The sequence below is a fragment of the Saccopteryx leptura genome, chromosome 8, assembly GCF_036850995.1.
Source record: "Saccopteryx leptura isolate mSacLep1 chromosome 8, mSacLep1_pri_phased_curated, whole genome shotgun sequence".
Lineage (NCBI taxonomy): Eukaryota > Metazoa > Chordata > Mammalia > Chiroptera > Emballonuridae > Saccopteryx > Saccopteryx leptura.
The window spans coordinates 8,840,408-8,867,164 of record NC_089510.1 but is presented as its reverse complement, the minus strand read 5'-3'; the positions used below and the strand labels follow the sequence as shown (position 1 = coordinate 8,867,164).

The 26,757-nt window shown below is 51.7% G+C and overlaps 1 protein-coding gene and 1 long non-coding RNA gene across 2 annotated transcripts; one reads left to right on the top strand and one right to left on the bottom strand.

Annotated features, from left to right (window-relative positions):
* Positions 1-21,554, bottom strand: SIAH2 (siah E3 ubiquitin protein ligase 2). Its single transcript, XM_066347309.1, has 2 exons — positions 20,845-21,554; positions 1-1,611 (listed from the first exon to the last, which is right to left on the bottom strand). Exons 1-2 carry the CDS (start codon positions 21,265-21,267, stop codon positions 1,054-1,056), a joined length of 981 nt encoding a protein of 326 aa, XP_066203406.1. The 5' UTR covers positions 21,268-21,554; the 3' UTR covers positions 1-1,053.
* A 364-nt stretch (positions 21,555-21,918) lies between these two features.
* On the top strand, positions 21,919-26,093 carry LOC136379765 (uncharacterized). Its single transcript, XR_010746795.1, has 3 exons — positions 21,919-22,012; positions 25,233-25,285; positions 25,900-26,093. It is a non-coding gene; the product is annotated as an uncharacterized lncRNA (long non-coding RNA).
* Positions 26,094-26,757: the final 664 nt, after the last annotated feature.

Genomic DNA, 26,757 nt, shown 5'->3' with positions numbered 1-26,757 from the left:
GAAGTACAACATTCGTTTTTGGAAAATATTTATTAAAAAACTAAAGTGAATGTGGCAAAAAAAAAAAAAAAAAAAAAAAAGAAGAAAAAAACCAAACACATTCCTTTAAATAGCAGGTATATGACACTTGGTTGTAAAGCTTTTCCAACTCCGCTGATCTCGTCCTGCCTGCCAACCCCGCCAGGGAGGGCCTCCGAGGGGGGCTCGTGTAAACAGGGCGTCTGGGCCATTGGGGAGCAACACCCAGGTCCGTGGGAACTGCCAGGGGCCGTGCGACTCGCCTTCCTGGGCAGTCCAACACAGAAACACGGGAGACACCAAGTCTTAGGAGTGAGCTCCTGGGGCGGGGGGTGGGTGGGGCGGTAGGTTTACTTTTAACTTGGGGGTGGGGGGCTGGGAGGGGTGAAGCTATGGGAAGACAAACAGGAGCAGTAGAGGGGCGATCTTAAAGCACCTTTAAAATCTGGGTCCTTTCCCCACAAGCTAACCCAGTGATTCTGAAACTGGACTGTTGAGAAAACAATGACCCGAGGACAGTGTTCAATTCCCGGGCTCTCCCAACCGGCCCGTTGAAGACGAGTGGTCCGGGGGACCCTCTGCGTGTTGGTTAGCCTTCCAGTTTGAGAAACACTGTTGAAAATGCATTAAAAACAATCCCTACCCCCTCAACGCAAGATGAAGGGAATCATCTGACTGTCACTGTGCTTTCGGCCAATTTGGAGGGACCGACAGAGGGTGGGGGGTGGGACAGGAAGAAGCCTCCGATTCCCTGACAGACTGGTCTCCCAGAGCCCTGCGCCACCTGTCGAGGGCTGTTCAGGAAGTGATATTTAGTAATCAAGTTACAGAACAGCCCCCGAAGGACCAGCAGGCCCACAGCATTCATCCCCGTGCGATGAACCCTGCTGGGCCGACGTCAGATGGGAGGCTGTTCAAACAGAACACGGGGCCCCGGGGGGGGGGGGGCCTGACTGGCCAAGACGCAGCGAATACAACATCTGTAAAAACCTTTACTGACCGTGGAGCACAGCGCACAAAGGGTTTCGCGGTGCCTCACGGACAACACGTTGAAATGGTCACGTTGATTCCCAGGTTCCCATTGTCTGCAAAAAGGTGTGCTATGGCCGTGTCAAAGACCAGGCAGTCGCTGTTCATGATGGCCGCGGCCACGCCGTCGTGGATGGAGCGCGGCGTGGCCTCCCAGGTCAGCCTCCGCCGGTTGCCGTTCAGCTCCAGCCTGTAGGCGAAGTTCTCGGCCTGCTTGCGGGTGCCGATGAGCAGGACGATGGCGAAGAACTGCTGGTGGCCCTCGTACTTCTCCTGCTTCTCCAGCACCAGCATGAAGTGGTGGCCGAAGCAGGACTGCATCATCACCCAGTCGACGGCGCCCGGCAGGTTGATGTCCGTGGCCAGGAAGACGATGTCCTCTCCCTGGAGGGTGGTGATGCTCTTGTGGGCGTGCATGAGGTGGGACATCACGGCCTCCAGGGAGCCCTGCCACTTGCAGGAGGCGCCGGGGCACGGGCAGGAGTAGGGGCGGTATTCGCAGACGTCCTCGTGCTCGGGCTTCTCCGTGTGGTGCAGGGTCAGGGAGCAGCCCGTGGTGGCGTACTGTGAGGACAGAAAGAGACACGCTGAGCCCACGGGCCTTCTCGAAAGCACCGCTGCTGCCCGCCTCTCGGGGCGCTCACCTGCTCAGGTTTCCCGGGCTTAAACGGTAGTCTTAGCTCAACTACCTTGGCTGGGGTGTGGGGGGGTGGGGGGGCAGCTGTGTGTATAAGAGTGAAAGTCTCAGTTCCCACTCACTCTCAGGAAGAGGACGGTCACACTCCAAGCTGGGGTGGAGCCTGCAGCAGGAGCGTGTGCACTCCAAACTCCCCGATCCAACGTGACCAACACGGGCACTTAGCGTGCTTCCTGTAAGCACCTCAAACAAAACCACTGAGCCAGGCCTAGGAAAGCTGGTCTGCCTCCTCACTGAAGAAAGTTTTAAAGAATTTAAAACTGCTCAGGGGTAGGACTGGACAAAGAATATGTTAGCTCCAGACTAGTTTCCACCCTAAAAAAAAATCTGAAAATAGTATAATTCTCTCTCTCTCTCTCTCTTTTTTTTTTGTCTTCTCCCCTTCTTCCTGGCTGACACTGGGGACTGGCAGGTGGGGGGCAGGCTGTGGGGAAGGCTGCCCTTTGGCTCTCTGCTCTTGCCTGCTGGAGTGACAGGCTTGGAGCACAAGGCGGCTGGGGACCACTCCCGTGGTGACAGGAACATCACCTCAGCTCCTCGGCTTTTTCAAGCTCCCCCTGAGGGCTCTGCACACACCTCCTGGGTGGAAGGAAGTCCCATCCAAGAGCTGCTAACGAACCCGGAGACTGCAGGTCCCTGCGGCTCCAGCCGGGGGAGGTTAGAGGGAGAAGGGCCTCATACCTCCCTCAAAGCCCTGTGACCTGTCCCCAGACCCCTCTTTAACCAGCCGGGGGAGGTTAGAGGGAAAAGGGCCTCATACCTCCCTCAAAGCCCTGTGACCTGTCCCCAGACCCCTCTTCAAGTCCAACCGCACACGGCCAGCTGCGCCCGGTCCTCTGGACGGGCCCAGGAGGAAGGGGGACTCAAGCTGGCCCTGCAGCCGGTGCTTGTCCTACACAAGCTTCCCGACGTGGTTGGTCTGCCCGTAAAATCGGGCCGTCCTGGGGTACCAGCCAAGCCGCTTTCTCCCCTGCACTGAGGATGGCATGCCTGGGGGGGGGGGAAATCACAGCTGTCAGAGGAAGAGCCCACACAGAAAGGAACCAGATGCTTGCTCCCGACCTTCATGGGGATGACTGTGTTCGTTCCTAGCTCACAGAGGGAGAGTCAGCCCACAAGCAGAAACCTGCCCAGAGCACTACGCTGTTGTCTCGTCAGGGACGAGAAGACCCGCATCACCGTTTGGGGGAAGCCGGAGCAGGCCTGAGCCCCCCTCGAGCGAGGGAGCATGCAGGTGAACGGTCTGGCTGACCCCCCCTATCTGAGTCACAAAGGCGTCTCACGGGGCTGGGGCCAGGCCACTTTTCTGGGATGAGGTGTTCAGCTGCTAAACAAAACAAAAACTAACCAAATCCCACAGCTGTCTTTGCTTCTCCCGACCCGGCCTTAGGGAATCAGCCCTTATACACTTTAAGTAGGTCACATTCTAATTTCTACAGCTGAGTTGATCATCAGCCTCCAGCAGAGGCGGAGCACCTTTTCCATACAAGACCCCAAGCAGGCAGGCGCTGAGCAGAGGCAAGGAGCCGGCCAGCTCCCTCCTCCCTAATAAGGAAGAAGAGTGGCTTCAAGAAACAAACCCAGCCCAGCCCTCCCCCACTCCTAACGTGGGTCATGATCATCCTCAACAGAAAGTGGCGGAGATTTCCCTGTTGTTGACTCTGCCCAGAGGATCTGCTTATTCATCGTTTTAACCATGGACTAGTTTTAAAAGCATGGGTGTAAAAAATTTAATGCGAAGGAGAAACAGGTTTACTTAGCCATCTAGAGTCACATTTCCCGTTCCTAACAGGTATAAGGCCCAAATAAACAAACTCCTCTTGGCCCTGGCCGGTTGGCTCAGCGGTGGAGCGTCGGCCTGGCGTGCGGGGGACCCGGGTTCGATTCCTCACCAGGGCACATAGGGGAAGCGCCCATTTGCTTCTCCACCCCCGCCCCCTCCTTCCTCTCTGTCTCTCTCTTCCCCTCCCGCAGCCAAGGCTCCATAGGAGCAAGGATGGCCCGGGCGCTGGGGATGGCTCTGGTCGCAGCAGGGCGATGCGTCGCCCCTGGTGGGCGTGCCGGGTGGATCCCGGTCGGGCGCATGAGGGAGTCTGTCTGACTGTCTCTCCCTGTTTCCAGCTTCAGAGAGTACAAAAAAAGGAAAAAAAAACAAAAACAAACTCCTCTTAACTGTGTTTTAAATCTAGGGAGCAGCTGGGAGCAGAGAGCCTTTCTCCTGACGCTCTGTGCGTGAAGGGCGGGGCACTTCTGCTCCGAGTGTGCAACACACACACACACACACACACACACACACACACACAGTAAAAATAGCAACAGTTGACCCAGTCCTGGCGATTCTCTGGCTGAAACAAGCCCTCAATGAAACAGCTGCCCAGGGGCACTTCCAGGAACGAGATAAACTTGGGCAACGGGGGTACAGAAGACGCTCTGTGCATCTTCCCCGACTGGAAGCCCCGAACCACCCATGTCATGTCCACCACCTCCGTGTGCAACAGATATTTATCACCTTGCACTTGTAAGAATATCCATATTCTGAGTTACCTGGTATGCCTTACAAGTCACCCACTCTTCCTTCAACCCAAATACAGGAAACGGGGTCCCTCCCCGAATTATGCAAATAGAAAGGCATTGTTTAGCATTTGTGTGGAAAATGACCTTAAGGGAAAAAAATCTTGCTACAGCCTCCATTCATTTAGCTATTGATATTTTTCTTTTTGTATTTTTCTGAAGTGAGAAGCAGGGAGGCAGAGAGACAGACTTCTGCATGCAACTGACAGGGATCCACCCGGCAAGTCCACCAGGGGGCGATGTTCTGCCCATCTGGAGTGTTGTTCCATTGCAACTGGGCCCATTCTAGCGCCTGAGGAGGAGGCCAGGGAGCCATCCTCAGCCCCTGGCCAACTTTGCTCCAATGGAGCCTCGGCTGCGGGAGGGGAAGAGAGAGATAGAGAGCAAGGAGAGGGGGAGGGGTGGAGAAGCAGATGGGCGCTTCTCCTGTGTGCCCTGGCCGGAAATCGAACCTGGGACTTCCACATGCCTAGCTGACGCTCTACCACTGAGCCAACCAGCCAGGGCTAACTGAACTATTTTTAGTGTTAGGTGCTTACTCTTTTTCTAAATAAGCTGAACTTGAATGCCGTATCTATTCCTTAGCTTTTCCATCACGGGTGAGGGTGTGTCTTTAGAACCACCGTGCCACGTTTATGACGACTGCATTAGAGGTGAGTTTAAAAAGAAAAGATCTAAACTTTAAACATGCACGCATTCAAACACACATATACATATGAGTGCATTCACACTTCACCCTTCTAACAGTCTCAGCATTGTCCTGGAATGACATTCCAGAACACAGTAGTGTTAGGGGTTCCCGTCCAGGGGATGGGTGTAGGGGGGAGGGCTTCAGGGTCTGTGGCCCCCCTCCCCAGAGACTGTATGGAAAACTGCCTCAGTGGTGCCTCTGAGCAACAAACCCGAACTGCCCTGGCCCCTGGGGTAGAGTTCCCTGGACCAACTGCCCTGGCCCCTGGGGTAGAGCTCTCCCGACCAGCTCGAGGGGTTCTCAAGATTGAACAGCTCTTCTAGATCCCGCCCTGTGATGTTTCCTGTTGGGAGGGGCCTGCCACACTAAAGAACTCAAATACAGGAGAAACGAAGAGACAACCATGCAGAGGAAGAATGGGGGTGGGTGGGAGGGGGGCATGGTACTCTTCTAAAAGTGGGGATGGGTGAGGAGGGCTAAGTAATGCTTCCTTGGGGACAAAATGTCTGTGGATGGAGTAGTTCCCTCGGGCTCAGGCGCAGGATGAGCGAAGCAAAGCTGACGGAGAAAGCAAGGACTTGGCTCCTTAGTTTATGCTCACGGTGGAGAAGACCGCTCTGCGCACTGTGGGCTGTCCAGGGCGCCCCGACCTCTGCACACTAGAGGCCAGTAGCAACTCACCCCCCTTCCCCCTCCTGCCAGTGAGGACAACCAGGAAAGTCACAGGCATGGTCCAATGTCTCCTGTGGGGGCAAAATCGCCCCAGATATCAACGGATGACAGAACCGGGCTGGGCAGCCACGATTACAGCTGTGAGGAGGGGCCCCGCGGGGAGGCCTGTCCGGCTGGTCACTGCCTGGCCCCGCCCCTGGCCCCGCCCCCAGGCCCCGCCCGGGACAGCCAGGAATGCCAGCCCCACACACAGGTAGGCCCTGGCGTTAGCAAAGCGTGGAGGTGGGCCAGGGAGCGGGCGCTGCCTGTGCTAGTCGGACTCATCAAGGCGATGGGGTCACCCGTGGCCACACCAGGGCGGAGCCCTGTGTCCGCACCACCTCTCTGGTTCTCTTCGGCTACCCAGGACAGCTTGGGAGTCAAACAAAAAATATTTTGAGAAAAAGAAACTAATTTACATTTGCCTTGATTCCCCAGCCGCCAACCCAACAGACACAAAAACCAGGGTGGAGAGAGGCACTGCTTTTAGAAGCAGGTTCTCAAATTAGCTCCTTTCTTGGTCTGCAGCGGAGAAAAACAGCCCTGAGGGCCTCTCCCTTGGGGACGGGGCAGCGCACCTCACAAATAAGGAACCGGTAATTAGGCCCTCCCAGCCTCGCCGCGTCTGGCCAGAGGTTTCACCTTCCGCACTCTGGCTAAAGCTTGCCCCTCCGACGAGAAGGGTTCAAAGGACGCCGGCTTTCATCGGTCCTGACGCCTGGTTCTTAGATGCCTGCTTTGGTGCCCGGGAAGATTGGGGCTGGTGCGCAGAGGGCTGCCTGCGGGTGCTGGGACGGGCCCCAGCTGTAAACCAGATTTCTCCACGGGGAATGTCTGCTGCTGAGATGGGAATAAGCCTAAGTAAACCTCTGTGGGGGTGGGGGGTGGGGAGACAAGGCCGCACACAGAAGCCCAAAGCTAAAGAAGAATGCCCCATGTGGGGAGGAGGATGGCCCAGCAGAATGAGAAAGAAATGTTGAAACAGTATTTCTGACTTCTCTTGAGAAACTTTTTGCATTACAATGTGTCAAAAGTCTTGTGCAAACGTTCTGCCAAGAAAGGCAAGGTGCCCATTGTTACGTCTTTGCAGAAGTCAGAACACAGAGCTAATCCTTTTCCTGGGCTCAGTGTCTGAAGGTTGTATTTGTTGGAATTTAGGCAGGGTTTGGGCACAGAAGCCCCTTTACATAAAAACAGGACCCTGTACATCAGAAATATAGTCAAACACTGGACACCTGTTATTTATTCAGTAAACACAGTCGCCTTCTATTTGTTTGTGGAAGACAGAATAATAACCCTTCTTAGCCAGGTGCTAGTTGAATGAAGGTCACAGATTCTGTGACTGGTTTAGAACAGTTAACCTATTTAATTAAATGCAAGTCCATGAAATTCAAGAATGATTTGCTGAACTCCACCCAACAGTCGACTATGGGGCGGCCCTAGGAGCCAGGAGGATGGGGCAGACGCCTGTCCCTCCTGGGCACGAGGCCATCTGCTCCGCCTGTTTCCCTCCTCGGAAACAGTGACATTGATCAGCAGAATATCTGCCAGCGCAAGTGAGAATGCCTCAAGGAAAACGAAGTAAACAGTCCATATTTTGTTGTTGATGCTCATAAACTTTTGAATTCAATCCAAGAGACGACCTTGGAGTAAGCAGAAGCCAACCAGTCCTTCCTTCCACCTAAGGAAGCTGTGAGGGTCACAACACGCACCGTGACAGCCACGGCAACGGGATGTGTGCCCCGAAGCGGGAGACACAGGACCTGAGAAGGGCTGAAATTTGCATGTGGTGGGTTAGATAACAGAACCCACCGCATGTCAAATTTCTTGATTTTGATAGTTGTACTCTACTTACACACATAAGTTTTTTGTTTGTTTGTTTGTTTTTTAGTGAAGTGAGAGGTGGGGAGGCAGAGACAGACTCCCTCATGCGCCTGACTGAGATCCACCCGGCATGCCCACTACAGGGTGATGCTCTGCCCATCTGGGGCCACTGCTTCGTTGCTTGGAAACTGAGCCATTTCAGTGCCTGAGGCGGAGGCCATGGAGCAATCCTCAGAGCCCAGGGCCAACTTGCTCCACCCATTCGAGCCATGGCAGTGGGAGAGGAAGAGAGAGAGTGAGAGGAGGAAGAAGAAGGGGAAGGGTGGAGAAACAGATGGTCGCTTCTCCTGTGTGCCCTCATGGGGAATCGAACCAGGGACATCCACAGGCCCTGCTGACACTCTACTTACTGCTGAGCCAACCAGCCAGAGCCCATAAGAAAATGTTTTTAGGAGAAATACAGTGAGGTATTTAGGAGCAAAGGGGCAGGAACGCCTGCATTTTTCATTCAAATGGTTCAAAAATACTGTATATGTGTTTGAACAGAGTGAGCACAAATGAAAAAGCAAATGAGGTAAAAAAGGGAACAATTGGGCCCTGGCCAGTTGGCTCAGTGGTAGAGCGTCGGCCTGGTGTGCAGAAGTCCCGGGTTCGATTCCCAGCCAGGGCACACAGGAGAAGCGCCCATATGCTTCTCCACCACTCCCCCTCTCCTTCCTCTCTGTCTCTCTCTTCCCCTCCCACAGCCGAGGCTCCATTGGAGCAAAGATGGCCCAGGCGCTGGGGATGGCTCCTTGGCCTCTGCCCCAGGCACTAGAGTGGCTCTGGTCGCAACAGAGCGATGCCCCGGAGGGGCAGAGCATCGCCCCCTGGTGGGCAGAGCATCGCCCCCTGGTGGGCATGCCGAGTGGATCCCGGTCAGGCACATGCGGGAGTCTGTCTGTCTCTCACTGTTTCCAGCTTCAGCAAAAACAAACAAACAAACAAACAAACAAAAAGTAAAAAGAAAAAAAAAGGGAACAATTGGTGAATCTGGCAAAAAGGTATATGGGGATTTTTTTGTGCTGTTATTGCAAGTGATGTGTAAGTCTAGAATCATGTCAGAATAAAAATGTTAAAGAATCCAGGGATAGAATTAGCATATTTATCCTTTATTGGGCTAGAGATTCCTTTTGCAGAATTTGATTGAATGAATTAAGTTTTATCACAATAGTTTTTTCCTTTCTTTTCTTTTTCAGAAAGAGAAAGCGGGAAGGAAGAGAGATGAGAAGCATCAGCTTGTAGTTGTGTCACTTGTATTGATTGCTTCTCATAGGTGTCTTGACGGGTGGGGAGGGGGCTCAAGCTGAACCAGTAACCCCTTGCTCAAGCCAGCGACCTTGGGATCATGCTGACGATCCCACACTCAAGCCAGCAACCTTGCACTCACGCTGGTGAACCTGCGCTCAAGCCAGTGACCTTAGGGTTTTGAACCTGGAACCTCAGTGTCCCAGGTTGATGCTCTATCCATTGCGACACCACTGGTCAGGCCATTATATTGTTTGTTGTTTTTTTAAAGAAAAATAGTTTTCAACTACATTTATTTTTATATATTTACACACACACACACACACACATATATATATATATACACACCAATATACATATATGTACATATATATGTATGTGAATATGTACATTTACACACACAACTAAGGTTTTCTTTTACGAGAGGCTTTTTGGGACTCATTTGAGTGAACCAATTAAAATTTCACAATGAAGACATCAATGGTTATAATAAACAATACTTTTTTTACTTCTTTGACACCACGGAAGCCAAAGCCTTCTCCTTGCCCCTCTGATTCTTGTAAAGGCTTGGGGGCACCTGACAAGCCTGTGGCCCCGGAGTACAGTTTCCAGCCAACAACCCCTGTAGTGCAAGGTCCAAGGTTTCCGGTTCCCGACCACATCTGAAAAAGGAGCTCCAGGAATGAAACTTACCCCCCCCCCCCCCAGTCCCTGTAGCACTGGGGCAGTGGACTCAGAAATGGAATCGGTTATCAGCGTTGCACTGGAAGGAGCAATTCCTGGTAGTGTAACTTCTGCAGGATAAGCAGATAGCCAGGGGACTATACTGGCTGTAGTGTCGAGATTCTCAACATTCTTTAGACTTGGTCAAATGAGAGCTGTAGCTAAACCTAGTATATAGTATAGACTCAACTCATGGTTAAACTTACAATTCAACCTACTGTGAAACTGTAAATTTTATCACCTTTTTAAAGGACATCTAGCATTTCAAGCTAGCTTCTTTATAACTAAAAATGTTTCTCTGTCCCCGGAATATCACCGGGTGATCGCAGGCTGTTTTCCAGTTAACTTATAGGCCTATTAATTTTGTTCATTGATTTACTGATTTATTGCGTGCTTCCCACCCACCCACTATTTGTTGGTAAATGAATGTGAGGTTTATTGCCAAAAGATAATTGCTCTCCACCATGTTGATTTCGCTTTAATTAAAAACCTTACTGTGAAAAATTAAAAAAAAATTTCAGTAGACCTTGATTGAGATCATGTCAAGATTTATTCTAGACTTGTCACTAAAGGTTTGTTTCTGTAATTTTTGACAAAAGGCAGTTCACATATTTTATTTACATAAACGACTCCAGGTGGGAGTGTTTATAGCTTTTCGTACATTTTACATACACCGGAAACAAAGGTGCTGTAGTCCTTTTGAGGGCTGCCTGTTCCTCTTGCTCAGAGTGTTTACAACCAGTGGTGGAGTCGCTATAATTGGAACTCACCTACCCCGTGTCCCCTGTGACCTTGAGTTGAGCCTCCCATGTCACCTCTGAGTGCATCTACAACACTCTCCATGACTCATCTCTTGACTAGTATTAACAATGGAGGAGTTCAGACATGGGCAACAGGAGAAAGTGAAATTTCTTCTTGTGAATTAATTATAATACTCAACCTGCATCTTGCTAGCATCCTTCCTATAAGAGTCTGTCGGGCAAATGAGTTGTAAAATCTGTATTTTCTAGTTTTGTTCACTCTTTTTGTTAAAGATGGTGCTGCCCATTGCCCAGGTGATAATATTAATGCCCTTCTTGCTTGGGATGGGCTTGGTTATGCTAATGTGTGCTGGAGGAAGGGGTTGTCCCGGGGGTGGAAAAGTTTTAAAAAGGAGGAGCTAGGAGGCCATTTTAGAGAGACCGCATTGTTCCAGGGGAGAGAGAAAGGCCACGTGCAGGAGAGGAGGCAGCCAACATGGAGGCAAAGAGGTGGGAGCCTTTGAGTCTAGGAAAACTCGGATGAGTCAGTGGCTTTGGGAGCCCTGAATGGAAAGGGAAGTGTTTCCCGCTGTGTGTATTTACTCACTTGCCGGGTGCGAGCTAAGATGAAAGGAAAATGGACCACCAGCTTTTGGCTCAATTGTTTCTTTACGATCGATCGGAATCAAACCTGAACTTGCGTTGGCCAGGCGGCTTTGATGGTGCCCGTGAATACCGGCCCTACAGAGTCTTAGCAAGTTTTCACTTAAATCAAATGGTCAATTCCTCCCCTGCACTACGAGATAGTGCGAAGGGAGACTCACCAACCAACAGCACAGGGATGTTTCCCAGGTAATGACTGGAGAAGACAGTGTCACTCGAAGCCAGAACCGTCCAACAATGAAGAGACTGAGAAAACACTGACATTTAACTTTACAAACTACCTATTTAAATTCTAATTAAAATCTTAGGCTCAACGAGTCCTCCTTTTGCCTGAGAAAGTTGACAAACCCCACTGCTGCAGAAGGCTTTCTCACTAGAGGTATCTTGGTGGAAACACTACCCAGTAATCTGAGAACATCCTGCTTTTCTGGGAATGGGGGAGTGCATTTAACCTTACAAAGACTCCCTGGGCTGGCAGGGGTTTATTTTTAATCTTCAAAACTTTAAACAAAAGTTGACTTTTGACCAAGTGTGGTTCTCATCTGACCAGAGCCGGAGTTAGCAGGCACTCACACACCGTCTTGTCTTGGAGAACCAGTTTTGTAAGGTCCCCTCAGGATCTAGGGCCCAGCAAACAAAAGCACCTTAAAGTAAGCGCTGGTCCAAGGCTTGCTGCCATATCACCCACTCTTTCCAACACACCCTCACTCTTCTGTGCCAAGCTTTGTCACCTGCATTATCACCTGAACGCCCTGGAGAGCCTGTCAATCAGGGCTACAGCCCCAACAACCTTTATTTCTTGCCTAGAGCAAGCGCACTCACCAGGAAGACCTCAGGGGTAGGGTCGCCAGACTCAGCGAGTGAAAAGACAGGACGCACAGGATGTCCCAGGCGATGTTTGGGTTATACTTACACCGGAAAATTATATGTTTATCTGAAATTCAAACTGACCTGGGAATCCTGTATTTTACCTGGCAACCCTAATAAAGAAGGCCCTTCTGGTACCATGGCCACCCCTCCGAGAGCCACCGTGGGAGTCTGGGGTAGAGAGCGACTGCTGTTCCTGGGCAGGGTGATGGGCAACCCCCAAAGGCTGGAGGCTGGCACCGGCTGTGGGACGTGTGAGTGACAGGCCCAGGCTGGAGGTCCTGCTCCCCACACTCACAAGCTGTGTGTGACTTTGGGAAAACCTCTTAGAGGGGGACACTAACTGTGCCCTGCTTCCTTTAAAAGTAGTTAGGAGGGGGCCCTGGCCAGTTGGCTCAGTGGTAGAGCGTCGGCCTGGTGTGCAGGAGTCCCGGGTTTGATTCCCGGCCAGGGCACACAGGACAAGCGCCCATCTGCTTCTCCACCCCTCCCCCTCTCCTTCCTCTCTGTCTCTCTCTTCCCCTCCCCTCTTCTCCCCTCCCGAGGCTCCATTGGAGCAAAAGTTTGCCCGGGCGCTGAGGATGGCTCTGTGGCCTATGCCTCAGGCTCTAGAATGGCCCTGGTTGCAACAGAGCAACGCCCCAGATGGGCAGAGCATCGCCCCCTGGTGGGCATGCCGGGTGGATCCCAGCTGGGCGCATGCGGGAGTCTGTCTGACTGCCTCCCTGTTTCCAACTTCAGAAAAATACACACACACACACAAAAAAAGTAGTTAGAAGGGTAACAGGAGATAGTACACCTAGTTTAGACGAGGTAAAGCAATGTTCTCTATTGGCAACGGCACCAGCCTCCCCACAGAACCTCTTCAGACTTCCACCTCCCCTTCTTTGTGGGCAGGCTGGCGCTCATCTTTCATAGTGCAGCCCGGACTCCGCCACGGCAGCGGGAGGGGCCGGGCTTCTCGGCTGCCACCACTGCAGAAAGGCCGCTGCTCCGCCAGGCTCCGTGTCACAGGACCAGGTGGGAGGAGAAGCAACGGCTGGCAAGGCTCATGGGCTGTTAGGAGGGGAGGGTTTGGGACTGCGGGGGCCGCCAGGGTGGGTAGGACGAAAAGGTAGTGGGCAATCAGGACTTACCTCTGGCCCTGAAGGTGTATCAAAGAGAGAAAGCGGGCAGCAGCATGAAGAAAAACAAAAGGATAACACCCAGTGTTGGCAGTGCTGGGGAGAAACAGGCACGCCATTGCAAACGATTCCAAGTGAGAAAGTAATAATTTGGCTCTGCTGTCAAAAGCTGTCTCTCTCTCTCTCTCTCTTTTTGTGACGGAGACAAAGAGAGGGACAGACGAACAGGAACGGAGAGAGATGAGAAGCATCAATTCTTCGTTGTGGCTCCTTAGTTGTTCATTGGTTGCTTTCTCATATTTGCCTTGCCCAGGGGGCTACAGCAGAGCGAGTGACCCCTTGCTCAAGCCAGCAACCTTGGGCTGAAGCTGGTGAGCCTTGCTCAAACCAGGCGAGCCTGCACTCAAGCCGGTGACCTCGGGGTTTCGATCCTCGGTCCTCCACGTCCCAGTCCGACGCTCTATCCACTGCGCCACCGCCTGGCCAGGCTGCTGTCAAAAGCTTTTAGTTGCTGCATATGTCCTTTGGCCCTACCATTCAACTTCTAGGAATTTACCATATCTCCTCATGTATAAGATGTACCTTTTTTTTGAAAAATGTGGGGTCTAAAAACCAGGTGCATCTTATACAGTGGTTATAGATTTTTTAATTGCATTTTCCGCTTTTTCACATGGATGAGGAGTTATATGAATTTTATAATGAACTTGAGTTCAATAACTTTGTGTAAAACATTTTCTTTTCAAATTTCAGGCCCCAAAATTAAGGTGTGTCTTATACATGGGAGCATCTTATACATGGGGAAATATGGTATCATTAGGAAATAATTATTTTCTTATATACAAGGATTCAGTTATAGCAATGCATTTTTTTTTAAATCACGATAAGAAAACAATGACTTATATGACCACAGACAAAAGCTTCACTAAGTAACTTTGGCACTACTATAAAATGGTGATACCATGCAGCCATCAAACATGACCTTAAAGACTGTTGATGTGGAGAAGCAGCCATGATGTGCTGGCTGTAAAAATGGGTCAGGAAGTAGTGTGGATTCTCCATCTTACCTGCTTTATTTTTAAAATTGAGAGCAGGGGAGGCAGAGAGACAGACTCCCACATGTGCTTGGCCCAACATGGGATCCACTGGGCAAGTCCCCTTCCCCCTATGGAGTGATGCTCTGCCCATCTGGGGTGGTTGCTTGGCAACCGAGCTATTTTTAGCATCTGAGGTAGAGGCTCCAAGGAGCCATCCTCAGGGTCCAGGGACAACTCACTGGAGCCAATTAAGCCATGGCTGCTGGGGCAGGGCGGGGGAGGAGAGTAGGGGGGGTGAAAGGGTGGAGAAGCAGATGGGCGCTTCTCCTGTGTGCCCTGACCAGGAATCAAACCCAGGACATCCACATGCCAGGCTGACACTCTACTGCTAAGCCAACTGGCCAGGGTGCTTTTTTGGTATTTTTTTTTTTGAAACAAAAAATTCCATTGATGTCAAGGTAAGCTGTCAAGGACCTACACACGCTAGCACAGTGGTTATTTCTAGGGGGATTATACTTTTATATTACTTTCTATGTTCTACATTTTAAAATAATGGTCACTCTTAACAACCTATTTTTATAATGTGTAAAAAAAAATACACACGTTAAAAAATGCTGCTTAATCTAACCAGGCTTTCCCTTTGAAAAGCATTAAAGAAAAGAAAAAAAGTCTCATCAATGAAAAACCAAGGCCAACGTCCCCAGCTCTGTGAGAACCCGACATGTTGGGTGTGGGGAAGAGAAGCCCAGCGGGAGACCCTGGGGGAGAAAATAAAAACGGCTCCTTTTTTTCTGTTTTTAAAGTGCACGCCTGGACCCGACCCCAGACACTGGCTGTCGCCGCACGTCACTGCGAATCGCGCCCGTCTGTCACTGCGTTGCTCTGCGCTGGAGCTGCGCTAGGCACTGTGCACCAATTATTCCCAAGTTGGATTCTCACAACAACCCCATCATCACCCCATTTTACCGACAAGCCACTGAAGCTTGAGGAGAGGTCACCCACCGGTCACAGCGGAATTTGGACCAGGAGGCGCAAGTAGGTAAGGCCTGACCTCACAACTAGCAGCCTGCGGGGAGCAGTGACCCAAAAACGCCGCCCGCTGTGTTGGTTCCAGGTTTTCACGCAGGGCCCACGCCCACACAGGTCACGCCAGGTGAGTCTTCCATTCCCCTCTGTGGTGTCTGTGGCTGAAAACTTATCTCCTAGACACTACAGGGTCTAAAAATCATTCCGTAAAATCTCCACCCAGGTGGACATAGAACAGCGGTTTCCCAGCTCGGAAGAAGCAGCGGAGGATGCGGGGGCCTGGGGTGCCGCCCACGAAGTTCCGCTGGCGGAGGTTCGGTACCTCTCGGAAGTCTGAGGAAACGCACTCCGAGGTTCACTGCAAGGACACCCCGGAGCAGGAGAAGTGTGGAGCCTCCTCGTTTTCCGTCTCAGGCCTTCCTGTCCCGAGTGCGATCGCATCCTGACACCCCGCGTCCCGTCACGCCCTGTGCCACTCGCCTGGTGGCCCGGGCTGCCGGAGGGGGGCTCCACGGGCCGGACCCGCGGTGCCTCCTGCTTCGCGCTCACTCTGGCTGGACCGGTGACCAACTGGGCGTAACCACAGCCTGCTCCGGTTCCAGGCCACGGTGACCTGCGGACGATCTCTGGCCGAGGACACTGGGAATTGGCACTCAACTTCAGTGCTCCTATACAGCGTTCTAGTGAGGCTCGTTCTTCACGTTACACTAACAGGCTGTCACTTCCGTCTGGTGCTTTAAAGCCTGAAGCCCCACTGTCACTGTACGAGGACCCCAGTGTGAGCCGGCCTGGTCGGCTGTGGCCCGCAGAGAGGGCCAGCGACAGTTTCCATGGAAGTTATTTTGTCTTCGGGGGATTTCTGAGGTTAAGAGATCTCTGACATGGTTTTGGCAAACTGCCTTAGCCCTTCTGACTTCTAGATCATCAGTCACCCTCACCGAGCAACACCCCGGTGCCAGCCGTCTTCTCTCCGATGCGGTGAAGCAGAAGCCCTCTGCTCCCCTTTTAATGTGACCTCAGAGCACCCAGCCACCAGCTCGGTATCATCTCCATTCTCGTTCGTGGGTGAGCAAACAGGCTCGGGGAGCACATGACCAGACCGAGGTCACACGAAGCCAGGATGAGAACCCAGTTCTACCTCCCAGCAGGCGCTGTCCTCCCTGGTCCCACGAACCAGGCTCTGAAAGAGGTCCTCGGCGTCATCACTCAGCCCATCCCCTGCTCTTAAGGATGAACACAGGGTGCCGAGAAAGAAACAAGAAACGGGCCGGCACAGAGCCAGACCCAGCGCCGCTGGCTCAGCGTTCAGGGCTCCCGGTGGCCGGGATGGAATAATGTCTGGGCAAAATGAAGCTGCCATGGAAATAAGCTATGCCACCACACACTGCTCGGACCTGTCCGAGCTCCAAAGTCCACGCAGATAAGGCTCAGTGAACGCTTTCCAGGAGAAAGCCAGACGAGGGCTTGCACACGGCCAGCTGGCATGTGGTCTGCAGACAGGGCTGGCTTTACATGTGAATTTGGGCATGTTTAAAAAAAAAAAAATTGGGATTTTTTAATACTAAACAAACTCCAGACTCTTTGGGCTTTTCTTTAAAAAATTCCAAAGGTCTGGCATGGCTGCACACACGACGCACCCCCACCAACCACCGAGCGCTAGTGAAAGCTGCCCACTGGAGGTGGCATGTGTGCCAGCTCCTGACCATCCCTCCTGTCCCCAGCCCCCCCCCCCCAGGCCACGGCTCTGCTGACTGTCTCTTGTTATTGACAAGGTAGCCACTGGACTTGATGTGTCCACACTGGGAGCTTTTGACTTTCAACTGGGGTTTTCTAACTTGCCTTTTTTTTTTAAAGGGACAAAAACAACACGTCACAGCCCATACACAGGAAAGACTTGCTGACTGAGGCTTTCCAGTTCAATAATTATTTAAAGATACACTACTAGAAACTTTTAGAGGAAATAAAGAAACAAAGTGGAAAGAAAAAATATCATCGTGTTCAATGGGCTGGAGTGGTTTTAGCACTGCCCACAGTTGTGGAGAGAAAGCCTCCGCTGGTATTAAAATAAAATGTTGAGCAGGGGCACAGACGTGTCAACCTTCACTTCTCCTACAGCCGTGTGCCCGGAGGGGCGGGTCTGAGATATGGGGAACAGGATGTCCAAGCTTCTCAGGCGCGGAACAAGCCATAGAATGAACTAAAAGTGCCTCACGTGGCAGAGAGCCATACTCTGATAGAGATCCTTTTTTCAAGAGTAGACCTGAGCTAATAATGCATGGGGTGGGTGCCCTCTGTCAAAGGCGCCGGCAGCATGAGGGCCCACACCTATGTAAGGAAGCTACTTTGCAACACATTCTTTTTTTTTTTCTGAAGCTGGAAACGGGGAGAGTCAGACAGACTCCCGCATGCGCCCGACTGGGATCCACCCGGCATGCCCACCAGGGACGGACGCTCTGCCCACCAGGGGGCGATGCTCTGCCCCTCCGGGGCATTGCTCTGCCGCGACCAGAGCCACTCTAGCGCCTGGGGCAGAGGCCAAGGAGCCATCCCCAGCGCCCGGGCCATCTTTGCTCCAATGGAGCCTTGGCTGCGGGAGGGGAAGAGAGAGACAGAGAGGAAGGGGGGGGGTGGAGAAGCAAATGGGCGCTTCTCCTATGTGCCCTGGCCGGGAATCGAACCCAGGTCCCCCGCACGCCAGGCCGATGCTCTACCGCTGAGCCAACCGGCCAGGGCCAACACATTCTTTTTTTGTGTGCCAACTGAAGCATGGACAGTGCAGAAATGTAATGGAATCCCCCAAAATATTAGGTTTGTAGGTTATTCCTCACCCCACCCCGATATTCCTACCCCATGCCCTGTAAAATCCCCGCCAATGAATTTTATTGTGAGCGTGTATGCTGTCTTTCCAGGATGTTCCCAAGCAGAGGCCCATTGGGTGAGCTCATCCAACCAGATGGTTTTGTGACTGGTGTCATCCTTGAGTTATGATCTGGAGCCTTGGAAACAAACCCAGGTTCAGAATCCCTCCCTAGCGAGCAGTACAAAGGAGGGGTGCCGGGCGGCGCCGGTTCACAGGCTGGCCCACTCACTGGCTGTGTGATCTTGACAAGTCACTGAACACTTAACCTCTCGATAAGCACGAGTTTTTCGCATCTGAAAAAAGGGCAAACTAATAAAAGCTGACCCATACAAAGCAGCTGGCACACGAGAAGCATTCCACAAAACCTCTCTTCATTTCATGGAATGCTAGACGCTACGGGGCCTTGGAAGTTGGGCAGTCCAATCCACTAAAAAACACGAGGGAATCAGGGCCCCACGATGTGCTCCCAGACAAACCATGGCAGCTCCAGGCAGCTCGTGAGACCTGGGCTCTGGACTTCACTCAACATTGGTTTTCTCATATCAGCCAGCCCATGAGAGAGGTTCTAAGGGAGGGACAGTGACCAGGCCGTCCCTTTGATTTCTAGCAGCAAGTGCAGGCCAGAGGGCTGGGGACACAGACCTGTTTTGCTGACGTCTGGCATAGGCCTCACTACTCCCTGCTCTCACCCTCTGCAACCAGCAGCACGTCTGGGCTGCTTGTTGGGCCTCTACACACATCCAAGTTCAGTTTCTCCACACGAACTGGCTGAGCTGCCCTGTCAACAGCTCGGATTGCTGGTCCACCGAAGTTGAGGCATGATACACATTACACATCTCACCCACGCGCGCACACGTGTGAGTGCCAGCAAGATCGCTGTCTAAGCTTGGCCCCTGCTCTGGAGGGGAATGGTTGACCCTGTTTTTTACAGCTTGCAAAATCAATGATGTACAGAGAAAGGCCGGGTACCCCTGATTCCACAGAGAACTACTCTTCCAGAAAGATTTCACTAGCATGTTAGACATTAGAAAGAACATATACTTCAACAGGAACCAGAATCCTAGGTCCCGGAAGTGAAACTTCGCACCTCCTATAGATGTTACAGCAGTTTCTTTCACTTTCTCTTGGGAGCAAAACCATGATCTTATAAGATTGCTTTTTGAAAATAAATGAGGGAATACTGACTGGTATCAAAGGCCCATCTGTGAGCTGTAATTCACCTAACGCCATTTCTCCCATTGGCCATTAAAGGTTGGGAGAGAGTGAGGGCTGAGAAGGCGGCTCCTCAGAAATCCCGTGGTACCCCCCCCCCCCCACAATAGATCTCCTCCACCATCAAAGAGCCACTCTCATGTCCACTATCACCAAGCCTTCTCTGCTCACTAGGCTACCTACCACCTTCTTCATGATCCTAAGAAAAGGACAGAAAGACATTGTCTATACCTCATGAGAAACAGCCTTTGGGCTGGGTGAATTAGGGAGCATGCTGATGGAGAGGCTGCAGGCAGAGTAATTTTTGAGGGCTGACAGAAAACCCACAGTCCAAACACGAATTCAAACCCTTATTTGAATACGCTATTTTAAACTTGATCGGTGGTAGGGCGCCGACCAAATTAAATCACTCATTTTACTGACTTGAGTCCCAGGCTTCAATTCTCGGCGGATTATTTTTAATTTAAAAATAAGCGCTTGTCCTATAAAAACAAGCAGCACCCAGGATAAACGCAAGACAGCTGGCGCGGCTCAAGAGGCAGGGCACCTACTTCTACAGAAACAACAGCAGCAAAACTCAAAAGTATTAATGACACTACTTCCATTTCTAAGTTTAGAAAGTGGACTTCACGGCACAGCTCTGGGTTACGATGAAGTAACAGAGACAGGTACAGCTCTGACACCGCTCCTTAAGACTTCTAAGTGAGACATGTAGGCAAACTGCAGTCACAATATGGCCACACAATGCAAAACTATGCAGCCACTTAATATGCAGCGAAGGAGAACTATGTTTTAGCCATTAAAAAATATGTTGTGATAATACGAATTTAAAGGAGCAAGTTGCAGAAGCCATTTTGGGGGGCAAAAAAAAGTTATGCCTATGTGTGCGTGTATATAAAACAGCTTGACACACTATGATTCTAAATTCAGCAACAAATGTATATATATACACGTGGTTAGATACACACTGACCACCCGACCTTAACAGTGGGAGAAGGTGGTGAGGGACCTTGGTCTTGCACTTGACTTTTCTTCTCTTAGTGATCTGCATTTCTTTTGCAAGAGCATTGATAACTTTTTAAACTAACTTTAAAAACACTGATGGACTTTAAAGAACTGTAATAGCTCCTGCCCTTCCTGTTAAATTCCTGATCAACTTTTGTATTCACCTCACTTAGCAAGAAAAATAATAAGAAAAGTGTGTACACACACACACACACACACGCTCTCCAGTGCAGAAGGGAAAGAGGCTGTAGGGCCCCTCCACCCCTTGTTAGCTACGCTCCCAAGGGCTCCCACGTGTCAGGGGCACGCCATGGCAGGCGGGGTGCAGGAGGAATCCGTACCCATCCTGCCAAGCGGAGTGAGAGCTGGTGAAGGGTGAGTGTAGCTCGCCCATGTCCTCCCTCCTCAACCCCCCACAGACAGCTTCCCGGTCCAAGTTCTGCTCGTGCGGCCCGGCCCGGCCCGCACACCCGAGCACACAGCTGCGGAGCACACGGGCGCTGCAAGGAAGAGCTGTGATGTGTTCTAACAACGATCGCGTGCCAACTAGTCTGGGGTCAGTGCTGGGTCAACTGTCAGCCCACAGCTACTCCCGAAGTGGACAGGTGGGGTATGGGAGAGGGTGGACAAAGTGTAAATATGAAAACAAAGAGTAATAATCACAGAGATGTCACCTGCCTCTCAGCGCCGGCGAGTGGGCTGGAGGGCACAGGAGTTCCGGGAGATCGCCACGCAGAGGTGCGCAGGTGGCGCCGGGCTTACCTTGCAGGGAAACAGGACTGCCGAGGCCACCTTCTCCATAGCAAGGTTCCTGATACTGGGCGTCAGGGCGCCCCTGCACGTCGGGCAGCAGCTCAACTTCTGGCGGCATTGGTTACACACCAGGTGCCCGGCCTGGCACTGCAGGATGGGAGGCAGGACATAGTCAAAGCAGACCGGGCACTCGAAGAGCGAGGTCAGCTCGTGGTGCTGCGGGGACACCGGGCCAGCCCCGCCGCCGCCGCCGCCGCCGGGGCCCGAGATCACCGCCGCGGCGGCGGGGACCGCGGACGAGCCGGGGCCCGCAGCCGAGATGGTGGCGGCGGCCGGGGGCGCAGCCGGGGACGGAGCGTGCTGGGGCTGCGGCGGCTGCTGCTTGCTGCAGGGTTTGTTAGCGCTGGGGCCGGTGGAGGACGGGCGGCTCATCGCGCTCCGAACCGACCATGGAACGGTGGGCGCCTGCCTACCGCCGGGTCGCCGGGGTCAAGGCGGTGAGCGCCCCCCCGGGCGGCGGGCTCCCGGTCAACGCCACCGCGCCAGCACGGGACAGGGCAACGGAGACGGCGGGCGCCGGGCAGACTCGGGGCCGGGCCGCGCTGACGATCGCCACGGCCGCCCGCGCGCCGGACCCCTCGCGCCCAGCCCCTGCGCCCCGCGGCGTCGCGGCCCCGACCCGAGCGCGGCGCACACCCCGGCACACGGCCTTTGGAGCGGCCGCTGACGTCAGCCCCGGGGGCGCGCGCGGACGTGACGCCTGGACACGTGTGCGGCCGCCCCGGCGCGCGGGGACTGGCAGAGCCACCCTGCGACGGGGCGCCGGCTCCGCCCGGCCCCAGCTGGCCGTGCAGGGGACCGCCTGGCGTGGCGCCTCCCGCTCGGGCTGCGGCCGGCCCGCGCCCAGGAGCGCGCTCTCCACTCCGCGGCCGCGCGGGCGCCGCTTTTCCGGGTTGGGGGTTGGGGAGGGGGGCCCACCCTTCGGGAAGGCGCCGCCAAAGTCTTCTGGCCACACCTCCTGGAGTCACGCCAACGCGTCCCCTGGGCTGAAACCAGAAAGACAACTTCGGGCGGGCGGAGGCAGGGGTGATGGGCGGGACGGGACGCGGGCGCCCTTGGACAGGTCGGAAAAAACCGAGAGGTTTCTCTTCCCCGGGTTGAGTCACCAGCGCGCAGGGTAGGCGTCTGGAACACGGGGTCAGGACAGTGGGCACGGGACGTGGTATTGGGCTGTTTTAAGAGGAGGTTTGGGCCACTCCTTGGTCCTGCTCCCCACGGTGGGGAGGAGGTCAACTCTATTCCTTTACCTGCGGAAAGGCGAAGGCTTCGTTGAATTGAGCGCCTCTGGCTTGTGGGCTGGGTCGTGAGGCCCCAGGGTGACAACGGGTGGTCCTCCAGTATAACACGCCCTGGGTCCTCATGTGCGGTTCCAGCCAGAGTTAAAGGCTTGGATGCGAGGTGCAGGCACTCACCTTGCAGAGTGAGCCCCACGTTAATTTAGGGTATTCCTTGTGCTCCAGTTAGACTGCTTTTCTGCATACTTTGAGCCACTGACACTGGAATTGGAGGGAGGGGCTACTTTGGTGGATTCAGATGATTCTTTGTTGGAAGGTTAGTGACAGGAAACAAGAGACAGTGGCCTCTGCTACCGTCCGTGTGACTTTGGATTTCTTTCAATTCTGTGCCTTGATTTCCTCATCTGTAAAAGTAGAATGAAAACAGTACCTGTCTTATGGCTGGGATAGTGAGGATTAAATGAGTTCGATATATGCCAAGAACCTGGCCCATCATAAGCCCTGCTTAAACATTAGCTGTTGTTAAAACATACATATTAGTGAATGTTTAATATTAATATTGATTATCCATGATTGACATCTGTTTAAGAACTCTGCTATGAGAGCCCGGAAGAAATTAAGTTTAATTTTAATTTCTTAGAAGGACTACATGCATGGAATTGGTGGCATGTGGTCTAGGTCTTGAAAAAAAATTAATAGATGCGATGTCATTCAACCCTTCAGTAGAGGTTTCCCGAGCATTTGTGGTGCGCTGACCATTGTTGGGGTTCGGAGAATGGTTCCCATCCAGTTTCCCTTCTAGGAAGGGAGCAATGCAGATGACGGGACACTTGGGAGGGGGTTTCAGATGAATAGGTGGGGTGGGGGTGCAGGCGGTGTAGCAGGAGCTGGCGCACAGGGAGAGAATGAATGCACTGCGGGGTGCGTTGGACTCGGGGGTTGGGAGGATGCACTGGACTTGAGGATTGGGGGTCGTGCATCGGAACCTCAGTAGACCTGATCAGACTTTTACCGCAGTGACGTGGGGTAACCACTGTGGGTTTTGAAAAGCACTCGAACATGGCTGCAGCAGAGTTTGGAAAGGGGAATACAAAATAATAATAACTACTGTTTATTGAGTGTCCACTATGTGCCAGGCATGGATGGTTCATTCTAAGGACTTTGCAACAACTGCACATGATGGGTACCATTGTTCTCACCTCCATTTTTATAGTTTAAACTGAGACACAGAGAAATTAATGTGCTCAGGATCACACAGCTCATAATGTTTGGGAAAAGCTCCGGAGCCCTCCTTTTCAACTACTAGTCTATCTCCCTCTTAGTTATGCCTGAGTCCTACTTATAGTCCTGGTTAAGGAGTTAAGATACACACACTCAACATAGAGAACAGTCGCACAGTCTGTAATAAAGCACTGAATTTTGTGGTCACACTATACATAAATTCTTTCCTTAGCTGGTCTTCAGAGGGGAAAAAAAAGAAATCATACTCTATTCCATTTGCACCTTTTAATATCATAAAGAACACAACAGTGACAACAGAAGAGAAAAATCAGCCAGAGTTTCACTTTTATTGGAGAAAATAAAATATTTTCCACTTTTAATTTAACACCCACCCAGTGGAATGTATTACCAGGACTTATTTTCTTTCCTCCCACCTCTGGCCTCTCAGGGCGGGTGTCCCCAATTCCCAGGGCTCACTGGCTCTCCTTGGGGAATCGGGGTGCCCACCCTTGCTGTGTTGACGTGGGCTTTCAGTCTTCCAACCAGCGAGGCCCCGGTTGTTCAAAAGGTCATTTGGTTTTAGAGGTGTTGAAACAAAGAACAGGAAAAGCAATTCTCTGCAGAATTTATTTTTCCAAAATCACACCTAACCCATCCACTCTTACCCTCGCAGATGCGTCCCATGGTATGGAGAAATGTCTTCTTGTTTCTTCTACATCATGCCACTCCCGATTAAGTTGACCAGGATAATAATAATAATAATAATAAATGTCCTTTGGCAGTTGCCGAGGGTAGGTGGGATGGGAGAGGACAGGCCTGCTGGGTGACACACATTAGTGACCTCTGCACACTGTTGGGCTGGCCTTTCCAGTCCTTCTTCCTTCTTCCTCTTTCCTTGGGACTTTTGATTCAAGAAGGACAGCGTCCCTTTCACGTTGGACACTGTGAGCTAGCGCACCCTCTGTCAGGAGGGCCTGCGCGCCCCGTGGTGAGGTTTGTCTGCCCTGGAGCGTTGCTGCTGTTGCTGGGCTTGTGTTCAGTTTGATGGGTGACTTCGTGACCCGGGCAGGAGGGGAGGCGGGATCCCGCCTTTTGTTATCTCCCGATTCGTGACTCATGGACCACATCTGCTGTGTGACAGGTTGGCCTGCTTCCCCCGCCCACTGCATCCTGGATGGGACAAAAGGGACATTACAAGGCACGACACCTCTCCTGAACCCACCTCCCACTCTGCACTACCCAAGGATCCTTTCTTTCCTTAGAATATCAGGGTGAATCTTGTTTAAAACAAAACAAAACAAAACACAAAACCTCACAGGTGAGCTGCTAATTCTCACCTCAACTTCTGAGCCAGATGAGAAGGGCTCCAGCTAGACAGACAAGTTCTCGCTCTTTTCTCTGTAACTTACGAATTGTGTGGTTTTGCAAATTGGGCAACTTCTGCGATCTGGCTAATGGTGTGTATTTTCAGAGCAAAGTGTGGTTGGCTTTTCCTGTTTAGGGTTAGAGATGACTCAGGATGCACTGGAGCTTGCTGCGTGGAAATTTCTAATAAGGGGAAAGCTTATGGGAAATTTGGAGGTGACTGTGAAGTCCTTTGATACTTATGGTGGGAACTTTTATCTTTATAAAGTACTTTTGTTTCTGGGGTAATTTCCACATGCTCAAACTTCTTTTGAATAATTATAGGTCTTTTAATGCAAGTATGTCTTGAACAAGCACCATGAACTTAGTACTGTGTCTTGCACAGAGGAGTTATAGGCATCTGCAGTATTTTTGTACCCTACTTAGTGAATATTTCTTTGTTGTTCACCCTCTGGCAGGTACTGTTCTAAGCACTTTACATATTTTCCTTCTAATGTTCACGATGTCTCCTATAAGGTACATGTTTACAGATGAAAAAACTGAAGTACAGAGAGGCCAAGATGCTTGTGGTAAGTAGACTTATTATTTTTTTTCCCTGTATTTTTTCAAAGCCAGAAGTGGGGAGGCATTCAGACAGACTCCCGCATGTGCCTGACCAGGATCCACCAGGCATGCCCACCAGGGGGGCGATGCTCTGCCCATCTGGGGTGTTGCTCTGTTGCAACCGGAGCCATTCTAGCACCTGAGGCGGAGGCCATGGAGCCATCCTCAGTGCCTGGGCCAACTTTGCTCCAATGGAGCCTTGGCTGTGGGAGGGGAAGAGAGAGACAGAGAAGAAGGAGAGGGGGAAAGGTGGAGAAGCAGATGGGCGCTTCTCCTGTGTGCCCTGGGCGGGAATTGAACCTGGGACTTCCACACACCAGGCCAATGCTCTGCCGCTGAGCCAACCAGCCAGGGCCTTGTGGTAAGTAGTCTTTAAGGTGGTGCCAATGATACCTCCTCCTGGTGTCCTTCCCCTGGGGAATCCCCTTCCTTCAGATGAGAGCTGGACCTACCAACTCATTATAAATAAACAGAATATGGCCACAGGGTGATAGGAGGTTACTTCCAAGATTAGATTACAAAAAGACTAAGACTTCTGTCCTTCTCTCTGTCTGTCTCCCGGCCTTCTCTGTGGGTGAAGCCGGCTGCCACGTTGGGAGTAGCCCTGTGATGCTGCGCACCACAAGGAACTAATGTCTTTGGCCGATAGCCTGCAAAGACCCCAGGCCTGGCTGACGATTGCATTGCACTTGTGAGACCCTGAGCCAGAGGACCCAGTGACCACAACAGAGTTAAGCTGACACACAGGAACTGTGAGATAATAAATGTTGTTGTTTCAAGCTACTAGGTTTGGGGCTGATTTGTTACACAGCACAATATAACTAATACACTTGTCCAAGGCCAAAAAGAATGTCTGTAAAAAGAAGAATTGCAAATCGTAGACCCTCTTATTTTCCCTCTTAAATTATTTTGATTATAATGCTACTTAAATATATGGAAACAAATCTAGGAATACAATTTTTATGATTATTCTTGTATAGAGCCATATATATATATATTATATATATATATATATATAATATATATATAAATAAAACGGAACACCAAAATGTCCAGAATTATGTTTTTATTACTTGTTCTGATTTTAATTCTTATTTTTAAAAAGATAATTTCCTGTGATGGAAGCTGTGCTAAAATGAAATCGTTGTTTAGTTTGGAAGCAATATCCGTTCGTGTCCATCAACAGGAAAGTGAACTACGTACGCCATCCTACCGAACCTTCTGCGACTTGGAAAACCAGCTGCTCTAGGATAAAAGCAAGCTGCAGCCAAGACGCGTTTATACAAAAATAACTGATATAAAACTATGACTTTATGTGCTTAAAGGGCGTAGGCAGGTCTGGGAGGAGCCAGTGCTCGGATGTCAGTGATGGCTTCCCGGGGCGGGGGCGGGGCAGGCGAGTATGAATGAACATGGAGAGCTTTTGCTTTGTATTTTC